The 20,437-nt window shown below is 40.9% G+C and overlaps 2 protein-coding genes and 1 pseudogene across 2 annotated transcripts in view; all 3 read left to right on the top strand.

The window, feature by feature from the left end:
• LOC122541088 (cell surface hyaluronidase-like) overlaps positions 1–18,235 on the top strand; it is a 146,242-nt gene extending 128,007 nt beyond the window's left edge. Inside the window, exons 23-25 of the mRNA XM_043677617.1 lie at positions 7,105–7,265; positions 12,142–12,251; positions 17,761–18,235. Of these exons, the coding sequence (XP_043533552.1) occupies positions 7,105–7,265; positions 12,142–12,251; positions 17,761–17,957 (468 nt within the window). The 3' untranslated portion in view covers positions 17,958–18,235. The remainder of the gene's footprint in view (positions 1–7,104; positions 7,266–12,141; positions 12,252–17,760) is intronic.
• Positions 1–20,437, top strand: part of LOC122540857 (cell migration inducing hyaluronidase 1) — a 289,057-nt gene that overhangs the window by 86,958 nt on the left and 181,662 nt on the right. The gene's annotated exons all lie outside the window — the stretch shown is intronic.
• Positions 9,012–9,128, top strand: LOC122541143 (annotated as a pseudogene).

The raw sequence follows: 20,437 nt of genomic DNA, 5'->3' as shown, positions 1-20,437 counted from the left end.
CACCTGACCCACCATCTTCAATGATCTGTGTGCAAATACACCCAGGTTCCTCTGCTCCAGCTTTCCCTTGAGAATTGTACTCCTATTTGTTTGTGAGGTATAGAGTGACAAAGGAAAGAGAAAGTCACTTGGGCCACTCATTCACCAGCTTCTTATAACCATTGTGTGTTACAGCAATAGTCTGCATTTATTACCCAACCCTGAGATATAACTGAGTAGCTATCCATCCCATTTCAGTTTTCAATTAAGAGTCAACCATCTGGTGTGATGCTGGAGTCACGTATGGGTCAGTTCGGATAATGACAGATACACTCTCCACAAGTTTGGACATTAGTGAATCAGTTGAGTCTTCACAACAATCAGAAATATTTGTGCATACCTTTACTGGTGCTAGGTTTTAAATTACCTTTTTAATAAACTGAGTGTAAATTTTCAAATCCCTACATTAGCAAAAACAGGCTATTCAGCTATTCAGAGGCAATGGGGTCAATGGTAACTTTGTAGCAATAGTGTTAACCAGATAGTATTGCATTAGGTGACTGTTATAAAGTTTTTTTGAATGTAACCAGTTTGAACATCTTATGCCACATCTTTAGGACACAAGACCCTGTTAGCTGCCTGTTTTAAACATACACAGCATGTCTGATTGTCAATGATATATAATCAGTGATCAAATTGAATATTGGCCAATTAATGCCATCAGTAAAGGTTAATAATGCCTCCCAGTGTGGGGTGCATTAAGACAGGCACAAGAAGAAGGGAAAATAAGATCGAATGAAATAAATCTCTCCTCAAATTTCAATTTAATTTTATTTGTGAATTTTAATATTGTGAATACCAAATGAGCCATTTTACTTGGCAACACTGCCAGGCGGGTGTGATCTGCCAACAGTTTCCACATGATGCCAATTTAATCACGGAATCATGGGCGGTGTGTATCCAAACGACTGATTTATGCCATCGAGCAGCTGTAAACAGTAGTCATCCTGTTTATTGAGACCAGGTCATGTCAGTGGCTTTCTGGAATAAAAGGTTCAATATAATCCATCATTAGCTTTATCTCTGACCACCTGCATCTATATGCACCCTATCTTCAGTTCTCAGGAAAGTATCATTTTCAGAGCATCAATTAATTGCCTCTTCCAAAGAGCAAATTCAATAATTTCTTGGATCTGGTTAAGGATCAGTGTAGGGTTTAGAATGTAGCCTCCTCAATCTTTTTAGAAGTAGATAGTGTGAAAATGTGTTCCTTCTATTTATGGCTTAGACATTATTGGCAAACACTTGCAAATGAGTCTGATCATCCACCGAGGAAACCCAGTGTCACTGGTCATGTGACCCCAGTTCTGTTGGTCTTGGTGTGGTTGATGAGCCAATCCTAGAGCCACATCTCTGAGTACACATTTAGAAGGTATTTTCGAAAGGTGGGACTGGTCCTTGGCCTTGAGATCATTGGTATTCCTTTCTCCAGTTCCTTCCCAGACTTCCTCTTGCCAATGCATGTTCTCAAAGAATTGTGTCACCTCAACAGAAGGTTCCTCCAAACCGGTTTCTTCTGAACAAAGGTCTCCTCTGTTCCACCTCTGTGCTGCGGTTTTTTTTAAAGAAGCTTTTGTGGAGTCTTTGAAATGCTTCCTTAGCACTCCTCTCATTTGAACTTCCTTGAGCTGGGTGAAGATGTTTTGCTTTGGCAGTTGGAACTCTGGTATCTTAGACATATGGCTGGCCCAGCAGATTTGGTTTCAGATGATTATGTCCTTGATGCTGATGGTGTTAGCTGCTTCGAGGGCACTAATATTAGTATACCTGTCCTCCCAGTTGATGCGATGAATCCTTCTCAAACAGCATTGATGGTGTTTCCCAAGGTCCTCCATGTTTCGGAGCTGTGTAGAAGAATCAGGACAACTGTCTTACTCATAAGGACCTTGGGTATCAGCATGAATATCATAGTCATCGAAGATTCTCATCCTCAGGTGTCCAAACTGGCATAGAATTGAAACAGTACCAGAAACTGAACAGGACTACCTGAGGCTCCTTTGAATTACAGGTTACAGTGCAGAAAGAGGTCATTTGGTAAGAGCAATTCATCAGTTCCCCTGCCAATGAGCATTCTCTCTAGGTAATTAACCAATTCATACTTGAACACCATGATTGAACCTTTCTGCAACACTCTAAGGTGATGCATTCCAGATCCTAACCCCTGATTGTGTAACATTTGTCCTCATTTGGTTCTTCTGACTGTCATCAATCTGTGCCCTTTAGGTCTTGAACTCTCTACTAACAGAAACAGTTTCTCCCTGTCTACTTTGTCCAGAGCTCACCTTGAACCCATCAAACAAATCTTCTCTCAATCTTTTCTTTTGTAAGTAGAACATTCACAGCTTCTCCAAAGGAGCAAACTGTCAAAGGAAATAGTCACAGCCCCAACACCTAAAATCTTCAAACTCACCTTTGCACTCTTGCCATTGATAAGCTTTCTTTTTCAGGCTGTATTTCACTATGTTACGCCTGCCTTAGGAACTATTTGTACACGTGGGTAAATATGGGTATTAGTCTTTAATGCCCACGCAACTAAAGCAGAAGTAGAATTTAACAATGTAACCATTCTTCACCCCAGATTCATTCTTATAAATATTTTCCAAATTTTCTCGAAAGCCCTCAGCTTGTGCCTAAAGTGTGTCTTCCAGAAATAAACGCAATATTCCAAATTGAGGCTGAAGCAATATTTTATTAATGTTCACCAGACTTTGTTTTTAACTCAATATCTATCTTTTCAAAGCTTAAGATTCTATATCGCTGTTAATCATTTTATCATTTTTTCAACTGCTCTACCCCAGTGAGTTTTTTTTTATTCATTCAGGTGATGTTGGTGTCACTGGCTAGGCCAACATTTATTGCCCATCCCTAATTACACAGAGGGCAATTGAGAGTCAACCAAATTGCTGTGGGTCTGGAGTCGCTTATAAGCCAGACCAGGTGAGGATGGCAGATTTCCATCCCAGTGAACACCAGATGGCTTTTACTGTCAAACTGAAGGATTCATCATCATCATTAGAATCGTATTTCAGGATTTTTACTAAATTCAGATTCCACCATCTGCTGCAGTGGGATTCAAGCCTGGGTCCTCAGAGTTGAATACATATACCCATGTATATTTGCTCCTCCAGCCCCTTTAGAATCGCTCCCTATAATTTAGATTGCTTTTGTTTGGTCTTCGTTCCAAAATATATCACTTCACTGTTCGCCATATTAAATTTCAGCTGCCATGGGTTCTGCCTAACCCACCAGCCAATATATGTTCTGGATGTAGATTTGTTCGCTGAGCTGGAAGGTTCATTTTCAGACATTTCATCACCATTTTAGGTAACATCTTCAGTGAGTCTCCGGACAAAGCACTGCTGATGATTCCTGCTTTCTATTTATATGTTTGGGTTTCTTTGGGTTGGTGATGTCATTTCCTTTTTTTTTCTCAGTGGATGGTAAATCGGGTCCAAGTCAATGTGTTTGTTGATAGAGTTCCGGTTGGAATGCCATGCTTCTAAGAATTCTTGTGCGTGTCTCTGTTTGGTTTGTGTTGTCTCAGTCAATGTGGTGTCCTTTCTCATCCGTATGTAAGGATACTAGTGAGAGAGGGTCATGTCGTTTTGTGGCTAGTTGATGTTCATGTATCCTGGTGGCTAGCTTTTCGCCTGTTTGTCCAGTGTAGTGTTTGTTACAGTTCTTGCACGGTATTTTGTAAATGACATTAGTTTTGCTTGTTATCTGTATAGGGTGTTATAAGTATCTATATCCTTACTAGTAGCCTTACATACAGATGAGGAAGGACACCACTTCAACTGGGACAAAACATTCATTCTAGAACAAGCCCAACAGAGACACCCATGAGAATTCCTAGTAGCATGGCATTTCAACCGGAACTCTATGAACAAACACATTGACTTGGACCCAATTTACCACCCCTGAGAAAATGAACAGGAAATGACATCACCACAGGAAATGACATCAATAACCCAAATAAGCCCAAACACATAATTAGAAAGCAGGAATCATCAGCAGTGCTTCATCTTGAAGTTCACTGAAGATGTTACCTAGTATGGTAACAAAACATCTGGAAATGAACCTTCCAGCTCAGCGAGCAAACCTACACCCAGAACCTCAACCTGAGCAACAAATCTACTCAAAACTCACTAATCAATGTTCTCTTGAAGTCTCTCTCTTTCTCTGTCCTTCTCACAGTTCATAACACTTCTAAGTCTCTTACCATCTGTAAACTTTTAAATTGTGCTCAGTTCTCCGGAGGCTAGGTCATTAATATAGATCAAGGAAAGCAATGGTCCATAGAATCCCTACAATGTGGAAGCAGGCCATTTGGCCCATCAAGTCCACACAAACCTTTTCAAAGAGTATCCCACCCAAAATCCTCTACCCTATTCCAGTAACCTTGCATTTCCCATGGCTAATCCACCCAGCCTGGACCTTCCTGAACACTATGGGCAATTTAGCATGGCCAATCCTATTAACCTGAACATCTTTAGACTGTGGGAGGAAACCAAAGCATGTGGAGGAAACACACACTGACACAGGGAGAATGTGCAAACTCCACATAGACAGTTACCTGAGGATGGAGTTGAACCCAGGTCCCTGCTGTTGTGAGGCAGCGGTGCTAACCACTGAACCACCAAGCTATCCTCCAAAACAAAATAAATCCATTCACAAACTTGCTCTATTTTCTATTACTCAGCTGACACTGTATCTATGCTGCCACAGTCCCTTCTGTTTCTGGGAGGGTCTGAGATACCAGGGCGGTCTGATAATATGATTGTCCATTATCCTTCCAGCACTATACCAGGGCACAGCAATCGGTGCTGCCACATTCCATCTCCTCCTGGCTGTCAGCAATCGAAAAGGTTGCCAGTATCTCTCTGAAGCTATTCCAGGAACCAGAAGATGCATGGCAGCCAGAAATGTGGTGACATTTTGTGTGTTTTTTTTCAGAATCATGATTCACAACAAGAATGGGTTTGATTCTGTGGCTCCCAGAGCTCCAGCTAATTACAGAAGTTTGTTTTACTTGAAGACATTCTGTAATATAAACATGTTATTAGTTTTCTAGAACTAAGATACAGAAGAACCAGCTGTGTGCTAAATGACCCAGTTTATGACAAGCTGCTTCAGAGCTGTATTACTACGTAAGACATCATTGGCCAAACAAACCATATTTCACTGTCTTAGCAATGGAACAACCTTTAACAAAACCCCTGTACTTTCTTTCTTTTCATTAACTCATGGATGGAATTTTCTGTTTGTTTCCATTTTATCAAGCATCAGTGATATGTTATTGGAGAATGTTATTGGAGAATGAGATTGACCTCTTTTCTTGATCTTTCAGTTCTGTTTGGGTGAGAACTTCAGGAGTCATTTGGGGAATCAAGATGGTGAGGAGTTGTGTAAGATGACGGAAGATGAAGATTAGGAGGTTGGACTGGAGACTTATAAATTGAGAGAGGTGGTGAGGAGCCATAGAGGAGGGTCGTTACATTTTTTTTGTCTTATTTAATTTTGTTTAATTTACCTCCCATTTCCTTCCTTTCCGATGACATCAGCTGAAATGACACTTTTCTGTGCTAATATAAAGCATGAGAGCTTAAGAAGGCCATTCAGCCCATCAAATATTGCGTGCAATTCTGGTCTCCATCCTGTAGGAAGGATGTTGTGAAACTTGAAAGGGTTCAGAAAAGATTTACAAGGATGTTGCCAGGGTTGGAGGATTTGAGCTATAGAGAGAGAGGCTGAATAGGCTAGGGCTACTTTCCCTGGAGTGTCAGAGGCTGAGGGGTGACCTCATAGAGGTTTATAAAATCACGAAGGACATGGATAGGGTAAATAGACATGGTCTTTTCCCTGGAGTGGGGAAGTCCAGAACTAGATGGCATAGGTTTAAGGTGAGAGGGGAAAGATTTAAGAGAGACCTAAGGGGCAACTTTTTCACATAGACGATGATACGTGCATGGAATGAGCTACCAGAGAAAATGGTGGAGGATGGTACAATTGCTACATTTAAAAGGCATCTGGACGGGTATATGAATAGGAAGGGTTTACATTCATACATACATACAACAATACAGCGCAGAACAGGCCCATCGACCCTTGATGTTGCGCTGACCTTTGAACTAATATAAACCCAACACTATCCCATCATTATCCATATGCTAATCCAAGGATTATTTAAATCTCCCTAATGTGGCTGAGTTAACTACATTGGCAGGCAGGGCATTCCACACCCTTACCACTCTGAGTAAAGAACCTTGGGATATGGGCCAAGTGCTAGCAATTGGGACTAGATTAATTTAAGATATCTGATCGGCACCGATAGGTTGGACCGAAGGGTCTGTTTCCATGCTGTACAGCTCTGTGACTCTCTAAGTCTGCTGCTCTATTCAATGGGATCTGGTATGTTGTATTTAAAAAGGGGACGTTGTTAGGAATGGGCCTGGGTGGGGCCATAGCTGAAAAAGATGTTAAACCTCAGATCTTTATATTGTAATATATTTTCGATTAGTCCTCAGAATGTTGTCAAGACTGTCCTTTCTTGCCCATCCTTAGTTACAATTGAAAATTGGTGTTAAACTCACTGGCATTAATGCTCGATCTTTCACACAGAGGTTAAGAGGCAACTGAATTGGTGTGTGATTGGAGTCACATGTAGGCCAAATTGGATAATGAACACAGGTTTCCTTCCCTGAAGGACACTGATAACTTCAAACAGCAATCCAAAATGTGGACACCTTTACTGATGCCAACTTCTTATTTCCAGCATTTATAAAACAGAATTCAAATTCTCAAGCTGTCACAGTGGAATTTAAAACCACATTCTTTGGATCATTTGGTCTGGTAACTATGTGGCCCGAGCAATTATCTCAATGTGGTGACTGGCAAAAATGTTGTTAGTTCATTGTTTTTCAACCAATTGGGAGTTAGGTTGACCAAACTAACCCAAACATATCTCAACTGGTAGTTCTGAATTCCTTCAGGAAATTTCATGTTGAATTCTATTGAAACCCAAGAATTCCCTTTTTTAACAGAATTGCTATACTGTTCCCGTAGGTGAATGATGAAGTCTTTCTGTCCGAGAAGGCAGGGTTGCTATTTGTCCTGGTGGACGCCTGTTCTGGAGACACTTTGAGCAGGCAGTATTTTGACACAGCCCATACTCTGCAGGTAGCTGACTCCATTGCTAATTACATCCAGGCAACCATTCGAGAAAGGTAAGCAGATGGCCACTAATCTACTTTCCATAAACTGCCAACTGTCTTTGTGAAAACAGCTGTGATGATTCGGACAGATTGACAAATTATTTCTAGTCTGCTAAGACAGGGTCTGAGTTGAATTGCATAACAAGGATAATACTTTAAAAAAAACATGTATGCACTAAATGCACTGAGTCTGAGGTACTGGAAGATGTGGCAAAACTGTTTATGCTTCTGTACATAGGAACTAAAATAGCTCTGTCTTACAGTCTGACTATAGCATGCAAGGCATTCTACTGGGGCCTGGGATTTTGAACAGATCAGGAAAACCATAAGAAGGAAACAAAACAAGCTTTTTTTTCAGAAAAGCAGACTCAACAAACATCTTATAAGTACCAAAAAGTATCTAAACTGTTGCTGTTAACAAAACACTTGGCTTCATGCAGAAATAGAATGTATAATTATGTCAAATATTGGAAACCTCAAGATTATGAAACTGAGTTTTATGTTAATTAAAGGACCTATCAGTTCCCTCATTCCTGTGTTTTTGACTTGAGGACAACTAAAGGAGAAATGGAACTGCTCTATGTTTAGCATCAAGGCAATGGTTAGACCATCATTGGATTAGCTAAGCCTCTGCTCTCATAGCTGGCTGTCAAAACACTTCCATAATGTCGTTTTAATCTGATGCTGACTGTGAAAGGTCTGTGTTGCAGGGAAAAGCTATAAATCCTAGCCTTTCTCAACCCTGAAAGATGGCAAATGAGAGAGTGTATTGCAGAGATTTATGAGACATGTGGTGGTCCAGGGATAGCAATATATTGAAATGAACCAAATGAAGAAACTGATGGACAAGATTTGTTTGTTTTATGACTTTTGCTTTTACTTTATAATTAAACCAAAATCAGCATATTAATCTTGAATTAACAGATATTGTATCTGATAAAATTGATAATTTATACTTTATGTTGTTGATGATACATCAAATGTGATACATTTCATGGATTTTCTGTCAGTTCCATTGACAAATGTATTCAGCATCTTGTTCAGTCAGAAAATCCTTCGAAACTCTCCTTACCTCAGGTAGGGTTCCACTCTCCAGCACTGTCCAGGCTTTGACTTCCCCAACTCCACCCGCAGCACCCCCAAACCAAAACCCCATAGCCGCCAACCTGAATCCACTTACCTGGTCTTCAGTAAAATGGCCAGTTCTTGTAAATTTGTTTCTTCAAAGTAACTGAAACAGAGACAGTAATTTCCCTTTTTCTGAAGCTGCTAAATCCAGCCTTTAGATCGTCTTTGTTGCACTCACACGCATCTGCAACCCAGCCTGTACCGCTGTGTTACTGAACTCTGACCTCTGAGGGCTCTATTTTCTGCTGTGGTTCTGTTCACCGAGCTGGAAGTTTTTGTTGCAAACGTTTCGTCCCCTGGCTAGGTGACATCATCAGTGCTTGGGAGCCTCCTGCGAAGCGCTTCTTTGATGTTTCCTCCGGTGTTTATAGTGGTCTGTCCCTGCCGCTTCCGGTTGTCAGTTTCAGCTGTCCGCTGTAGTGGTTGATATATTTTCTATTTGATTTCAATCTGTATCTGCTTCCCTAATAATCTGAAATTAAATCTAATTTCTCAGATGTTTTTGGAGCAGAATCTTATAGGGGTCTGAGCAATGTGGGCTATGCTATGATGTAAGGCAAAATCAAATTAAATTTGTTGTTAGGACCATCTCTCATTGGAAGCAGCAGACGCCACCTTGTGTTTGATGTTGTATTGTGTGAAAGGACAGAAGGTTTGCCTTCACCTTGATCAGGATGGAAGGCATCCTATTGGCCTTACAATAGTTAAGGCATTCCATCTCCTTAGTGGCATTTACCATGTTATTGTGAGGTACTCTTGTGTCTCAGTGGTAGGGTCCCTACTCCAGTCCAGGCAGCTTGGATTCAAGTCCCACCTGCTCTAGTGGTGTGTAATAACATCTCTGAACTGGTTGACTAGAAAGATAGGTTAATTAAAAAAAAGTTCTTTAAACCAAGATTCTCACTAAGTAGTTGAGGAATTGCCTATTGATGGGGATTATCATTTGTTAAACACCATGTTGATGACCCAACTCACCTCATTAATATTCAGCCTCCTCTGTTACCAAACTGAACAAACAAGCTCAATGTTGGGAAAAGCAGCGGGGGAACCTGACAAGTTCAGCTCATCACTTTGCTCTGACTGACCCAATTGTTGCCTATGACAATCCAGCACCTGCAAATGCTTCCTGACTATTGTGGCACCTCTCTAATGCACTGCTAGGTCACTGAGGAAGCACAGGCTCATGTTGCAGGGCGCACTGGCAGTATGGAAGGCTGCTTCAAGGGCACATTGAACAGGCACAGACACCAAGGGGACTGCATGGACCAGGCTGCACCTGATGAAGAGCTTATACCCGAAACATCAATTCTCCTACTCCTCAGATGCTGCCTGACCTGCTGTGCTTTTGTAGGACTACACTCTTGACTCTAATCTCCAACATCTGCAATCTTCACTTTCGCCAGGCTGCACCACAGTCTGGACAGAGTGCTGCGTCTTCCTGACATGCTGTGCTCTGCACTATCAGAAGAGGCAGCGAGCGTAATAGGCACTGAGGAACTGGGAGAATGGGAGTAGTCTACCAAGGAGGAGGATGGGGAGGAGAAAGCTCTCCTTGACCACAACTGAGCTCAGGAAAGTCGGGTGCTCCAGGCTTATTGACACCCACTTCCAGTCGATGACGGCTGGGTGCAGCAGACAACCCTAGTGTAAAATTGCATCCTGACTCACCAAAGCCTGTCCACCATCTACAAGGCACAAGTCAGGAGTGTGAAGTAATACTCCTGAATGACTAAAGAAACTTGACCCCATCCATGACAAAGCAGTCCACTTGATTGGCACCACATGCCCAAATATCCACTCCCTCCACCACTGATACTCAGTAGCAGCAGTGTGTGCTATCTCAAAATCTACTGCAGAAAATCACCAAACATCACTAGATGCACCTTCCAAACCCATGATTACTTCCATCTAGAAGGACAAGGGAAACAGATACATGGGAAGACCACCCCCCTGCAAGTTCCCCTCCAAGCCACACACCATCCTGATTTGGAAATATATAACCGTTCCTTCAGTGTCACTGGGTTAAAATCTTTGAATTCCCTCACTAAGGGCATTGAGGGTCAACCTACAGCATATGGACTGCAGCGGTTCAAGAAGGCAGTTCACCATCACCTTTTGAAGAGCAACTAGGGGCAGACAATAAGTGCTGACCCAGCCAGTGATATCCACATCCCATGAGGCAATAAACAAAAATTGTCACACAATGAGATCAACATCTGGAATACAAAGTTTGTGAGAAGATTTGTAGCTCAGGTGCTCGTTGCTGTGGTTCTGTTCGCCGAGCTGGAAGTTTTTGTTGCAAACGTTTCGTCCCCTGTCTAGGTGACATCCTCAGTGCTTGGGAGCCTCCTGTGAAGCGCTTCTGTGGTGTTTCCTCCGGCATTTATAGTGGCCTGTCAGTTGTCAGTTTCAGCTGTCCGCTGTAGTGGCCGGTATATTGGGCCCAGGTCGATGTTTGTTGATGGAGTTTGTGGATGAGTGCCATGCTTCTAGGAATTCCCGGGTCCTTCGTTCTGGTGAGTTGTTGTCTGAGTGTGGCTGTTGGTTTGTGTGCTGTTATAAGTCCTAGTGGTCGCAGTAATGAGCGAACATTTCTATGGAGGATTAAATGTCCGTTCTTGTCCATAATAAACTTGGTTAATCCCTGACTCCAAGCGCTCCTTCCTTCCTTCATTTAACCTTCATTTCTTTCTTCCTTTAGGAGAGTGAGCTGACCATATCATGTATGACTTAAATTACACAATGATAAAGCAATAATCCACGATATAAACTCAAAACCTGGTTCCCATTTCACTCTAGCTTCTCACTTTCCAAACCCAATCCCCAGATTTTTCATCCTTCCCACTTCTCCAAATCTTCTAATTTTCTCACATCCTTTGTTCTTTATTTGTAATTCTATTATTTAACCAAGATAATCATTTAAATCATCCAGAATTTAGTCCATTGTTTTCTTGCTTTGTATATCTGGCGATTACCCCACTGTCCTCCCATTTTGTTTCCTAATTCTATTGATTCACTTGTTCAATTCTTTAGTCCGAAATAGGATATGAATTCATGACATTGATTCTGTGATGTTTTGCCTAATGCTGATGTGCTTCCAGCTCTTCCCGTTTTTGTGTTAAAGAGATCTGCATTGGGAAATGTTTCCTGTCCTGGACCTTGTACAGAATCTTGCCATTTAAGATGCATGTCCTTTTACTGCTTTTTCCCAAAATGTGCTCATTCATGTTCCCCAGCATTCAGCTGCAGCTGATACTTGGTTCCCCATCCCTACCCCACTGTATCCTCTTCTATTCTTTCCTGTGCGCTGCCATGGCTCCCTTTGGGTTTAAGAGCAAATTTCAATACTATTTGTTTTGTGCCTCTATTCAAGGCATTTGTACAAATAGAAAAATAGTTGTCTCATCCTAGATTCCTGGCGTATGACATCAACACATTGCCAATCTGAGAAGCACCCATTTTCTTTGGTTCTGAGTCAACTGTCTAAGAGGTTTCATTCTCATCAAAGTCATTTGCCTTAACATTTGTATCTAGTTTGTGGTAAAATATTCAGTTCTTGCTGATAATCCAAACATAGTGAGTCACCCACCCTTTTCCTTTTACCTATGCACTCACATGTGTTGGACAAACACTATTATTTTAGATAAATTCCCAATTTATTTAAAGCATCCTCAGAATGTTTTATAAATGTGTTAACAATAAATTGTCATCATCTCTCTCAATGCTTTCATCTTCTGTTAATGTTTCTGTTGTTTTGCAGGTCAATTGCTCTCGTCTGTTCAAGAGGTGACTCAGGCTGGGCATTAAATTATGTACCTTCAGCTTTTCTGAGGCTAGGTGCTGCAAAACCAATCAACTTTTTCAAAGAAGGTGATGCTTTAGATTGTGGTGATTCTCCATTCTTGTTTTTCAAATTAGCAATATGGGTTTGAAATGTTCTTGAATTAATTACTGAATATGGAGAACACATTATTACCGATGAATCATCAGTACCTAATATATCTGTGTGAAGACTGTATCTGGTATTTAAAAGATGGATAGAGGTGTATTGGGAAATGTGAGTTGTTTGTGGAAGGATCAGCTGGATGAACTGAAAGGGGATCTTTAGCTGATTTTCTTGAGTTGGATGATCTGAACTACTATTCATCTTTCCCGGACTATCCACCATAGATGAATCTGTCCATTGCACTATTGATGGAGTGACCACTTCACAATCCTTCTGGAGACAAAATTGAATCTTCACACACGCCATCTTCATTATCAGCCTCCACTACAGTACCAAATGGAATAAATTCTGAATAGCCCAAGACTGGCCATCCAAGAGGTGCTGTGAGTTACCAGCAGCAGCAGAATTGTATTCCATCGTAATCTGTGAACCTTACACAGCTACTAACATCAATACAGAGGATCCAACCTCTGGGGGTGTAGGAGAGCAAGGCAGGAACAGTATCAGGCAAACCTTAAAAAATAAAGGATGCTAACTTGGTGAGGCTAAGCACAACACTACTTGCAGCAGAAGCAGCAAACTGTTCACAGACCTAAGCAATAAATCTGATCAAAACTCTATAGTCTTACCATATCAAGTTGTAAATGATGGTGGATAATTGAATTATTAACTGGAGGCAGACGCTCCACAAATATCATGACATGAAGCTGCTGCTGTTGGACTGGGGTGGACAAAGTCAGAAGTCACCAGACACTAGGTTACAGTCCAGCAGACTTATTTGAAATCACAAGCTTTTGCGATGCCAGTCCGATTCTGTTGGACTATAACCTGATGTTATGTGACATGTTCGTTGATGGGAGTGCAAAAGACAAAGTTGATGCATTTGTAACCATGTTCGATCAGAAGTGCCAAGTTGCTGATTCATCTCAGCCTCCTCCTGAGGTCGTCATGATCATTGGTGCCAGTCTTCAACCAATTCATTTCTCTCCACGTCATATCAAGAAACTATTGAATGCACTCAATACTGCATTGGCCAAGTGCTCCAACAACATTTCAGCAATCGTACTGAAGACTTGTGCAGACAGAGGGTTAGAACTGGGGATGTTTGCTGATGAATGTGCAGTGCTCAGCATCATTCACACTGAAGTAGCCATGTCCATAGGCAGCTAGATCTGGACAGCATTTAAGCTTGGGCTGATAAGTGACAAGTAACATTCATACAACACAAGTGCAGGCAATGAACATCTAAATAAAGAAACAAACCATCTTCTCCTGTCATTTTCTTTGGCATCGTCATCATGTAATGTTCTACCATCAACATCCTGGAGATTACCATTGACTGGAAACTGAATTGAACCAGCATGTATTAATGACTTGATGAAGAAAGTGACTGTACTATAGTCAGGTTTGTGGATAAAATAGGTGGCAAACCAAGTAGTGAGGATGACACAGGATCTGCAGAGGAATATAAGTGTCGGCAAACGTGGTGGATGGAAAAGAATGAGTGAAGTTGTGCACTTTGGCAAGAAGCTGAACATCAGTTCAAGGAAAAAAAGAATGCAGAAAGCCACAGGTCAGAGGAATGTGGGACTCTTCATCCATGAATCATAAAAAAGCGAGCATCCAAGTTCAGTGGTTAATAGAGAAGGCAACTGGAATGTGGGCCTTTATTTCAAACAGAATGGAGTATAAAAGTAGGAAGGTTTTACTAAAACTACACAAGATGGTAGCCTAACCACAGTTGGAATACGGTGAACAGTTTTGATCCATTATCTAAGGAAAGGTATCCTGGGACTGAAGGCTGTCCAGAGAAGATTAATTCGGTCCATAGGAAGTTGGGTAATTGGACCTGTTTCCATTGGCGCCAAGAAGAATGAGAGGTGACTTTATTGAAGATGTTTGGGGAACTTGAGGAGTATATGCAGTGAGGTTGTTTCCCTTTGTGAGAGAGCCTAGAACCAGAGAGCACCAACTCAGAATAAGGAGTCACACATTTAAGGTACAGATGAGGGTGAATTTCTTATCTGAGGGTAGTGAATTAGTGGCATTGTTTCCCACAGATGTCTTTTGAGGCTGGGTCATTAAGTATGTCCCAAGCTGAGACAGATTTTTAATCAGCCAGGGAGTCAAGGATTGTCAGGAAAAGGCAGGAAAGTAGAGTTGAGAAGTGTCGGATCAGCTATGATCTCATTGAGTGGCAGAGCAGATTTGATGGGCTGATTGGCCTCCTTCGGCTCTTAAGTCTTGTGGTCTTCTCACAATATTGTGGCTACAAAAGCAGGTCAGAAGCTGAAAATTCTGCAGTGAGTTCCACTCTTCCTGAATCTCCAAAGTTTGTCTATCAGGTACAAAGGACAAGCCAGGAGTGGGATGGAATGCTCCCCATTTCTCCCCTGACAGCATCATCTAAACTTGTGACCTCCACATAGAAAGGCAAGTGCGGCAGATGCTTGGAAACATCACCATGTGCGAGTTACTCTTGAAGACGCACACCATCCTGAAATATATCACTGTTCCTTCACTGTCACTGGGTCAAAATACTAGAACCTCCTCCCTAACAGCATTGAGGGTGTACCTAATCCACGTGAACTACAGTGATTCGAAAAGGTTGTTCTGAAGAGCAAACAGGCATGAACAGTAAATGCCAGTGGTTCTCCATTCCGTGACTGAATGAGGAAACATCCTGCTGTGTGGTGTGAGCTAGTATTCATTCTGGAACACTGCTCTCACTGATCTGAACTACTATGTTTGACTAAGGAAGTTACACCTTTTGTTTCTGTAGTGTTTGAAATTATACTGCAGAAAGGAAGTTGCACAGATTTCAAACTATAATCGCACAAACCCAGTGTTTGTGTTGAAAATCTTGGCAAGTTTCAAATCAGTAAACAAATTCTAACATCTGTTGACATAGTAACATGCATATTTCCTCCCATGCATTAATAGGATCTGAACATTTTGTTTTTTTTAATGGGCAATAAAACAAATGGCTATTCTCACAAAAATAAATAAGTAAATTTCATGTCATTGGAAGCCTGGTGTATGTATATTACAGATGCATGCAAAATCTGACAGTTTTGAATCCATTAAGGCTTATAAACATATCTCTGGGCATAGATAATCAGCTGGATCAAACACATAGCTGGGAGTATTCACTGATTAAAATGCATGGATTGGAAATCAGTCAGACGCCATGTGGGGACAGTAACCTTCCTCGTCTAAGCTTCCTCTTTGCACTCACTCAGGTAGCAACTGATTGTTTAGTGTGATTCCTCTGGCTTACTACAGCTATAGTGCTAATTTGATATTGTTAACATTGTTAAAATCACTGAGATGAGGAGCTGAACCTTTCAATGAGAAACTGAGTACATTAGGCTGAAACTCTCTGGAGTCGAGAGTGTGGTGCTGGAAAAAGCACAGCAGGTCAGGCAGCATCCGAGGAGCAGGAGAATCGATGTTTCGGGCATAAGCCCTTCATCATAAGCCCAACCTGACAAAGGGCTTATGCCCAAAACATTGATTCTCCTGCTGCTCAGATGCTGCCTGACTTGCTGCGCTTTTCCAGCTCCACACTCTCAACTCTGATCTCCATCATCTGCAGTCCTCACTGTCTCCTACCTGAAACTCTCTGGAGTTTATGGTTTCCATGGTTAATAACACCTAAAATGTGGCATCACAGTCATAAGGGAGTGATCAGTTAGGACTGAAATGAGAAGAAATTTCCTCACTCAGTAGTTTGTGAATCTCAATCAGAGAAGGTTGAAGATGCTCCATTGTTGAATATATGTAAAGCAAGAACAGACAGACTTTTAATCTTTCAGGGAATTGAGGGATATGGGGAGTAGGCCCAAAAGTAGATTTGAAGCCTAAGATCAGCCATGATGATGTTGAATGGCAGCCACAAGTGTGACCGGCTGAATGGACCACTCTTGCTTCTATTTTGTGTTCTTGATGGGAGTGTGGATTTTGTGGTTTGAAAACATTTTCGGCTATTTTTAATTTGCCTTTTTATATACAGGTTTTAAATTGTTTTTTGCATATTTTTCCAGAAATAGAATTAATGGCTGACATCCAGAAGCATATCACAGAGTGACTAATATCTGTTGATGTTTCTGAGTTGAAGAGTGAAACTCTAAAATCTGTCAAGTTGGCAGATGAATGATGTGGTAGGGAAAGGCCAACTTTAGGATGAATGATCAGATTAGTGGACTGAATGATCAGCTTCACCGTCATGCTAGCATTTTGAAAATACCCGCTCCTGCTCAGTTGTCACTTATCTGTCTTTGCATTGATGCAGTAAGAATGTCTACCCTCTGCTGGCTAGGCTCCACCAGTGGACAATGTTTCATTGTAAGGGGCAGGCAATATGGACTGAGATGAGGGAGGATTTCTTCACTCAGAGGCTCATAATCCTTTGGATTTTTCTACTTCATACATAAGGTATGTCCAAAATAGATATAATCAATGATATCAAGAGTTATGGGCATATGGTGTTGAGGTAGATGGGTAGCTGGGATCCAAAATGGCAGAGGAAGCTCAAAGGACTGAGTCATAGATTCCCTGCAGTGTGGAGGCAGGCCATTCACCCATTGAGTCCACATTGACCCTCCAAACAGCATCTCATCCAGACCCATCACCCCTACGCTGTAGCCCTGCATTTTGCATAGCTAATCCACCTAGCCTACACATCCCTGAACACTATGAGCAATTTGGCATGGCCAGGCCACCTAACCTGCACATGTTTGGTCTGTGGGAGGAAATTGGAGCACCTGGAGGAAACCCATGCAGACACTGGGAGAATGTGGAAACTCCACATAGACAGTTGCGCGAGATGGAATTGAACGTGTGTCCCTGCGGTGAGGCAGCAGTGCTAGCCATCATGCTGCCCAATTCTACTTGGAAGTGCATGACGATACAAAAACAACACTAATCATAGGTTTTTTTTGACAAATATGTGGTCCTTGCTGGAAGCCTTGCCATTCGGGCATGTAAATTGAGAAATCATGGGCATGCTAATGATTTTCCATCAATTGCTGTTGGCAGACTGGGTTCAATCCACCCACGAGAAATTTAACTGTATATTCGAACCCAGCACTGTTCTGAGTCACCTGTAATGAGAGAGAGCAAAAAATAACCATCTGAGGGTGGAATTGAAACCAGGTTCCTGGCATTCTGAGACAACAGTGCTAACTACTGAGCCAACCAATGACCAACTCCTGCTCCAGGCTTCCTAAACACTGTGTATTGATCACTATTAAACATTGTATTGTCTGACTTGAGAGCATTTTGATATTATTCTGTATAAGTTTCCAACATTTTCCTGTATAGAAACATGCTTAGACCCACTAAAACTGAGAATATTCAGATTCTGTTGTTCAGCCTCCAACATTGTTCATGAAAGTCAGGAATTAATAATCATTTTGTTTTTGATTTTAGGAAGTTTTGCTATGCTGGGATTCAAGAGTCAGCTGAAACCAGCATGGATTAAAATTCGAAGTCACAGTGCTGGACAGCTAGCTGCCTCCCTGCAGCATTATGTTCCTTTGAAACTGAGTGAATACAGCTGCTCTGGGAAAACAAAGGAGAACCGGAAAGATTTAAAGTTGTTCCAAGACTTGATGTTGTCAAACTAGACTATAACTACAAACAAGGCAGAGAATCTGTTAAATTGTTGCCACTTTAACTTCTGTATCATTGCTATAAATAAATATATTATGTACAGGAGCAGTGAGTATTTGTCATATCTTAATGGTAAATGAGCTTAATTTAATGGTATGCTAGACAGACTGTGCATTATTATTGGTGTTGTCTTGTTCCTTGCCTCTGTAGATAGAAGACAACTAAATACCAGCTATAACGTGGTCCAGTTAAAACAGATAAAACTCAACTATTTGACATATACTGCTATACCAAAGAGTGTTCAAATGCCTGATAATCTTTGAAGGGAAAAGTGTCTGTGATATTCAAAATATAAAACAGATGCAGTTACCAAAGTTTGTTCAGTTTTATGCATTTTTGTTCTTCAGAACGTGTTAGAATAAGTCTAGTCTTGTTCATGAGAGTACAAGAAATGAAGAAAAATTGAATGGTTATAAACTTCAAGACTTCTAAGTGGTGCTGAAACAGTCCCACAGTACTCCAAGGATTTATATTGTTGAAATCATGCTGTCATTCATAGCTTCTGTTCTGTAATAAATGAGGTACAAGCACAGCTGCTTTATTGTATCGACCTTATTAGGTTTGATTTAACCATGGTCTCTACAGACCATACTCTCTTATTTCTTAAAATAGAGACACTTAAAAACTATTTGGTTTTAAAGAGCTCCAATAAATTATAATCATGACATATAAAGATTGGGTGTAGCTTACAGTAATGCAGGACCAGGATCAACATAACCTTCATCTATGTAACATTGTACAAAGTACTATCATTAACTTCTTGGGTCGGGAAATTTAATTTGAAGCTTTTCAATCACTTTCTCTATTGCAGTCCTCACTTGCCTATAGTTAGATTTTAGAAAGTTAAAGCTAAAGGAGCTGAGTGAAACACAAAATACCTCTTTATTGCAACAGGACATTAAGGCAAATCAGCTAAGGCCATAAATCAACTGAAGTGTTGACTTAAACTTGCAACTTGCCTCAATGTAAACACACTAAGTTTAATTACAAAAGAGAAGCTTTGTTACTTTATGTGCAAACCAGACAAAGGCTCGCTCAGCATTCAGTATGACTTTTGATTGGATGTATAGTTCAATGTTTCATTTTTCAACTAACACTTCATGGCATCCTTGATAGCAAATGTTTAGCAAACACCCTCATGATTTAGACTTGGTAGGTTCTTACCTCCATTGAAGCAATGTAAGAATATGTTTCCCATGCTCCTCACTATATATATCATATTTAGATTTGACTCTTTTGTGTTTTTTAAGCCTATGACAGTGCAGTACTTTGAATGACTTTTGCTTTTGGTTAGACTAAGTGCCAACGTGTCTCATTTGCCAGTTGTAAGGATTAGGATGGAGGGCATTATGCCTGGGATGTTCCAATCACTATGACCAAAGGGTGAACTCTCAACTGGAAGCCCATGTGAAAGTACAACAGGTCCGCATCGTCCAAAAACCTGCTGAAAAGTTGGACTTTAAAACACTTATTAGGAAAAAAAATTGCTCTTGGATAGTCTATTAACTGTAAGAAAAAGTTTGCACATAATCCATTATACTGTGTTAAAGGATAATGTGCCATGTGACAGTGATTTGAGTGAGTAGATTAAGAGATGGGGTCTAAAGGTTTCCTTTACTCATATTTCAGTGACCCAGTTTTTTCAGGGCCAGCGCAGGGTGAAGCTTAACACATTCAAATCTGGCAATGTTGTGTCAGAGGCATTCATTTTTGGCACATTGTAAAATTTTGTCATTTGTAATAGCATTTAACCTCGAGCATGCAAATGTGAAATAGTGCATTCTCTGGGAACCCAATTAAGAGAAAGCGTTAAGAGGTCTGAATTAACGCTTACCTGAATCAGTGCTGTTAAAGTCTGGTCTTTCAGTCTGTCAAGAGTCAAATGGAAATCCATTAATAGAATCCTTCATATTGTATCGTGAATTAACTCTCAGGTTGATTTTTTTACAGCAAAGTCAAGTTTGAATTTTTACAGTGGTTCCTGAAAGATCGGAAGCTAACTGTTTTACTGCGTGATATTATCTGTTGCCATGTGTATCATTCCAGTGGTGTTTTGAAATGTTTTATAATGTATATCATACTGAATGTTCTGCCTTAGCATTTGATTTCAAAGCAAAATGATTGATGTTTACTTGTCTTTTAAACCAAAAAAATTACATTCAAGGTTTAAAATGTTCCTTAAGGTAAACAAATTGTCCCCAACATTGGTGCCTTGTTCCTCAAAACCACAATTTTAAGATTCTCATCCTTGTGTTTATGTCTCTTCGTGGTACCACCCTTTTTTATTTTCCACTTCCATCCTAACACATCCCAAACCATCCCTTCCTCTGATTCTGGCCTGTTGTGCAATCCCTTCTCCCTTTGCTGCACAATGGGAACTATGTTTTCAACTGTCTAGGCCGCATACCCTTCTCTTTCCCTAAACCTCACCACT

This window comes from Chiloscyllium plagiosum, chromosome 36, assembly GCF_004010195.1.
Source record: "Chiloscyllium plagiosum isolate BGI_BamShark_2017 chromosome 36, ASM401019v2, whole genome shotgun sequence".
NCBI lineage: Eukaryota > Metazoa > Chordata > Chondrichthyes > Orectolobiformes > Hemiscylliidae > Chiloscyllium > Chiloscyllium plagiosum.
This window is presented reverse-complemented; position numbering and strand designations above follow the sequence as displayed.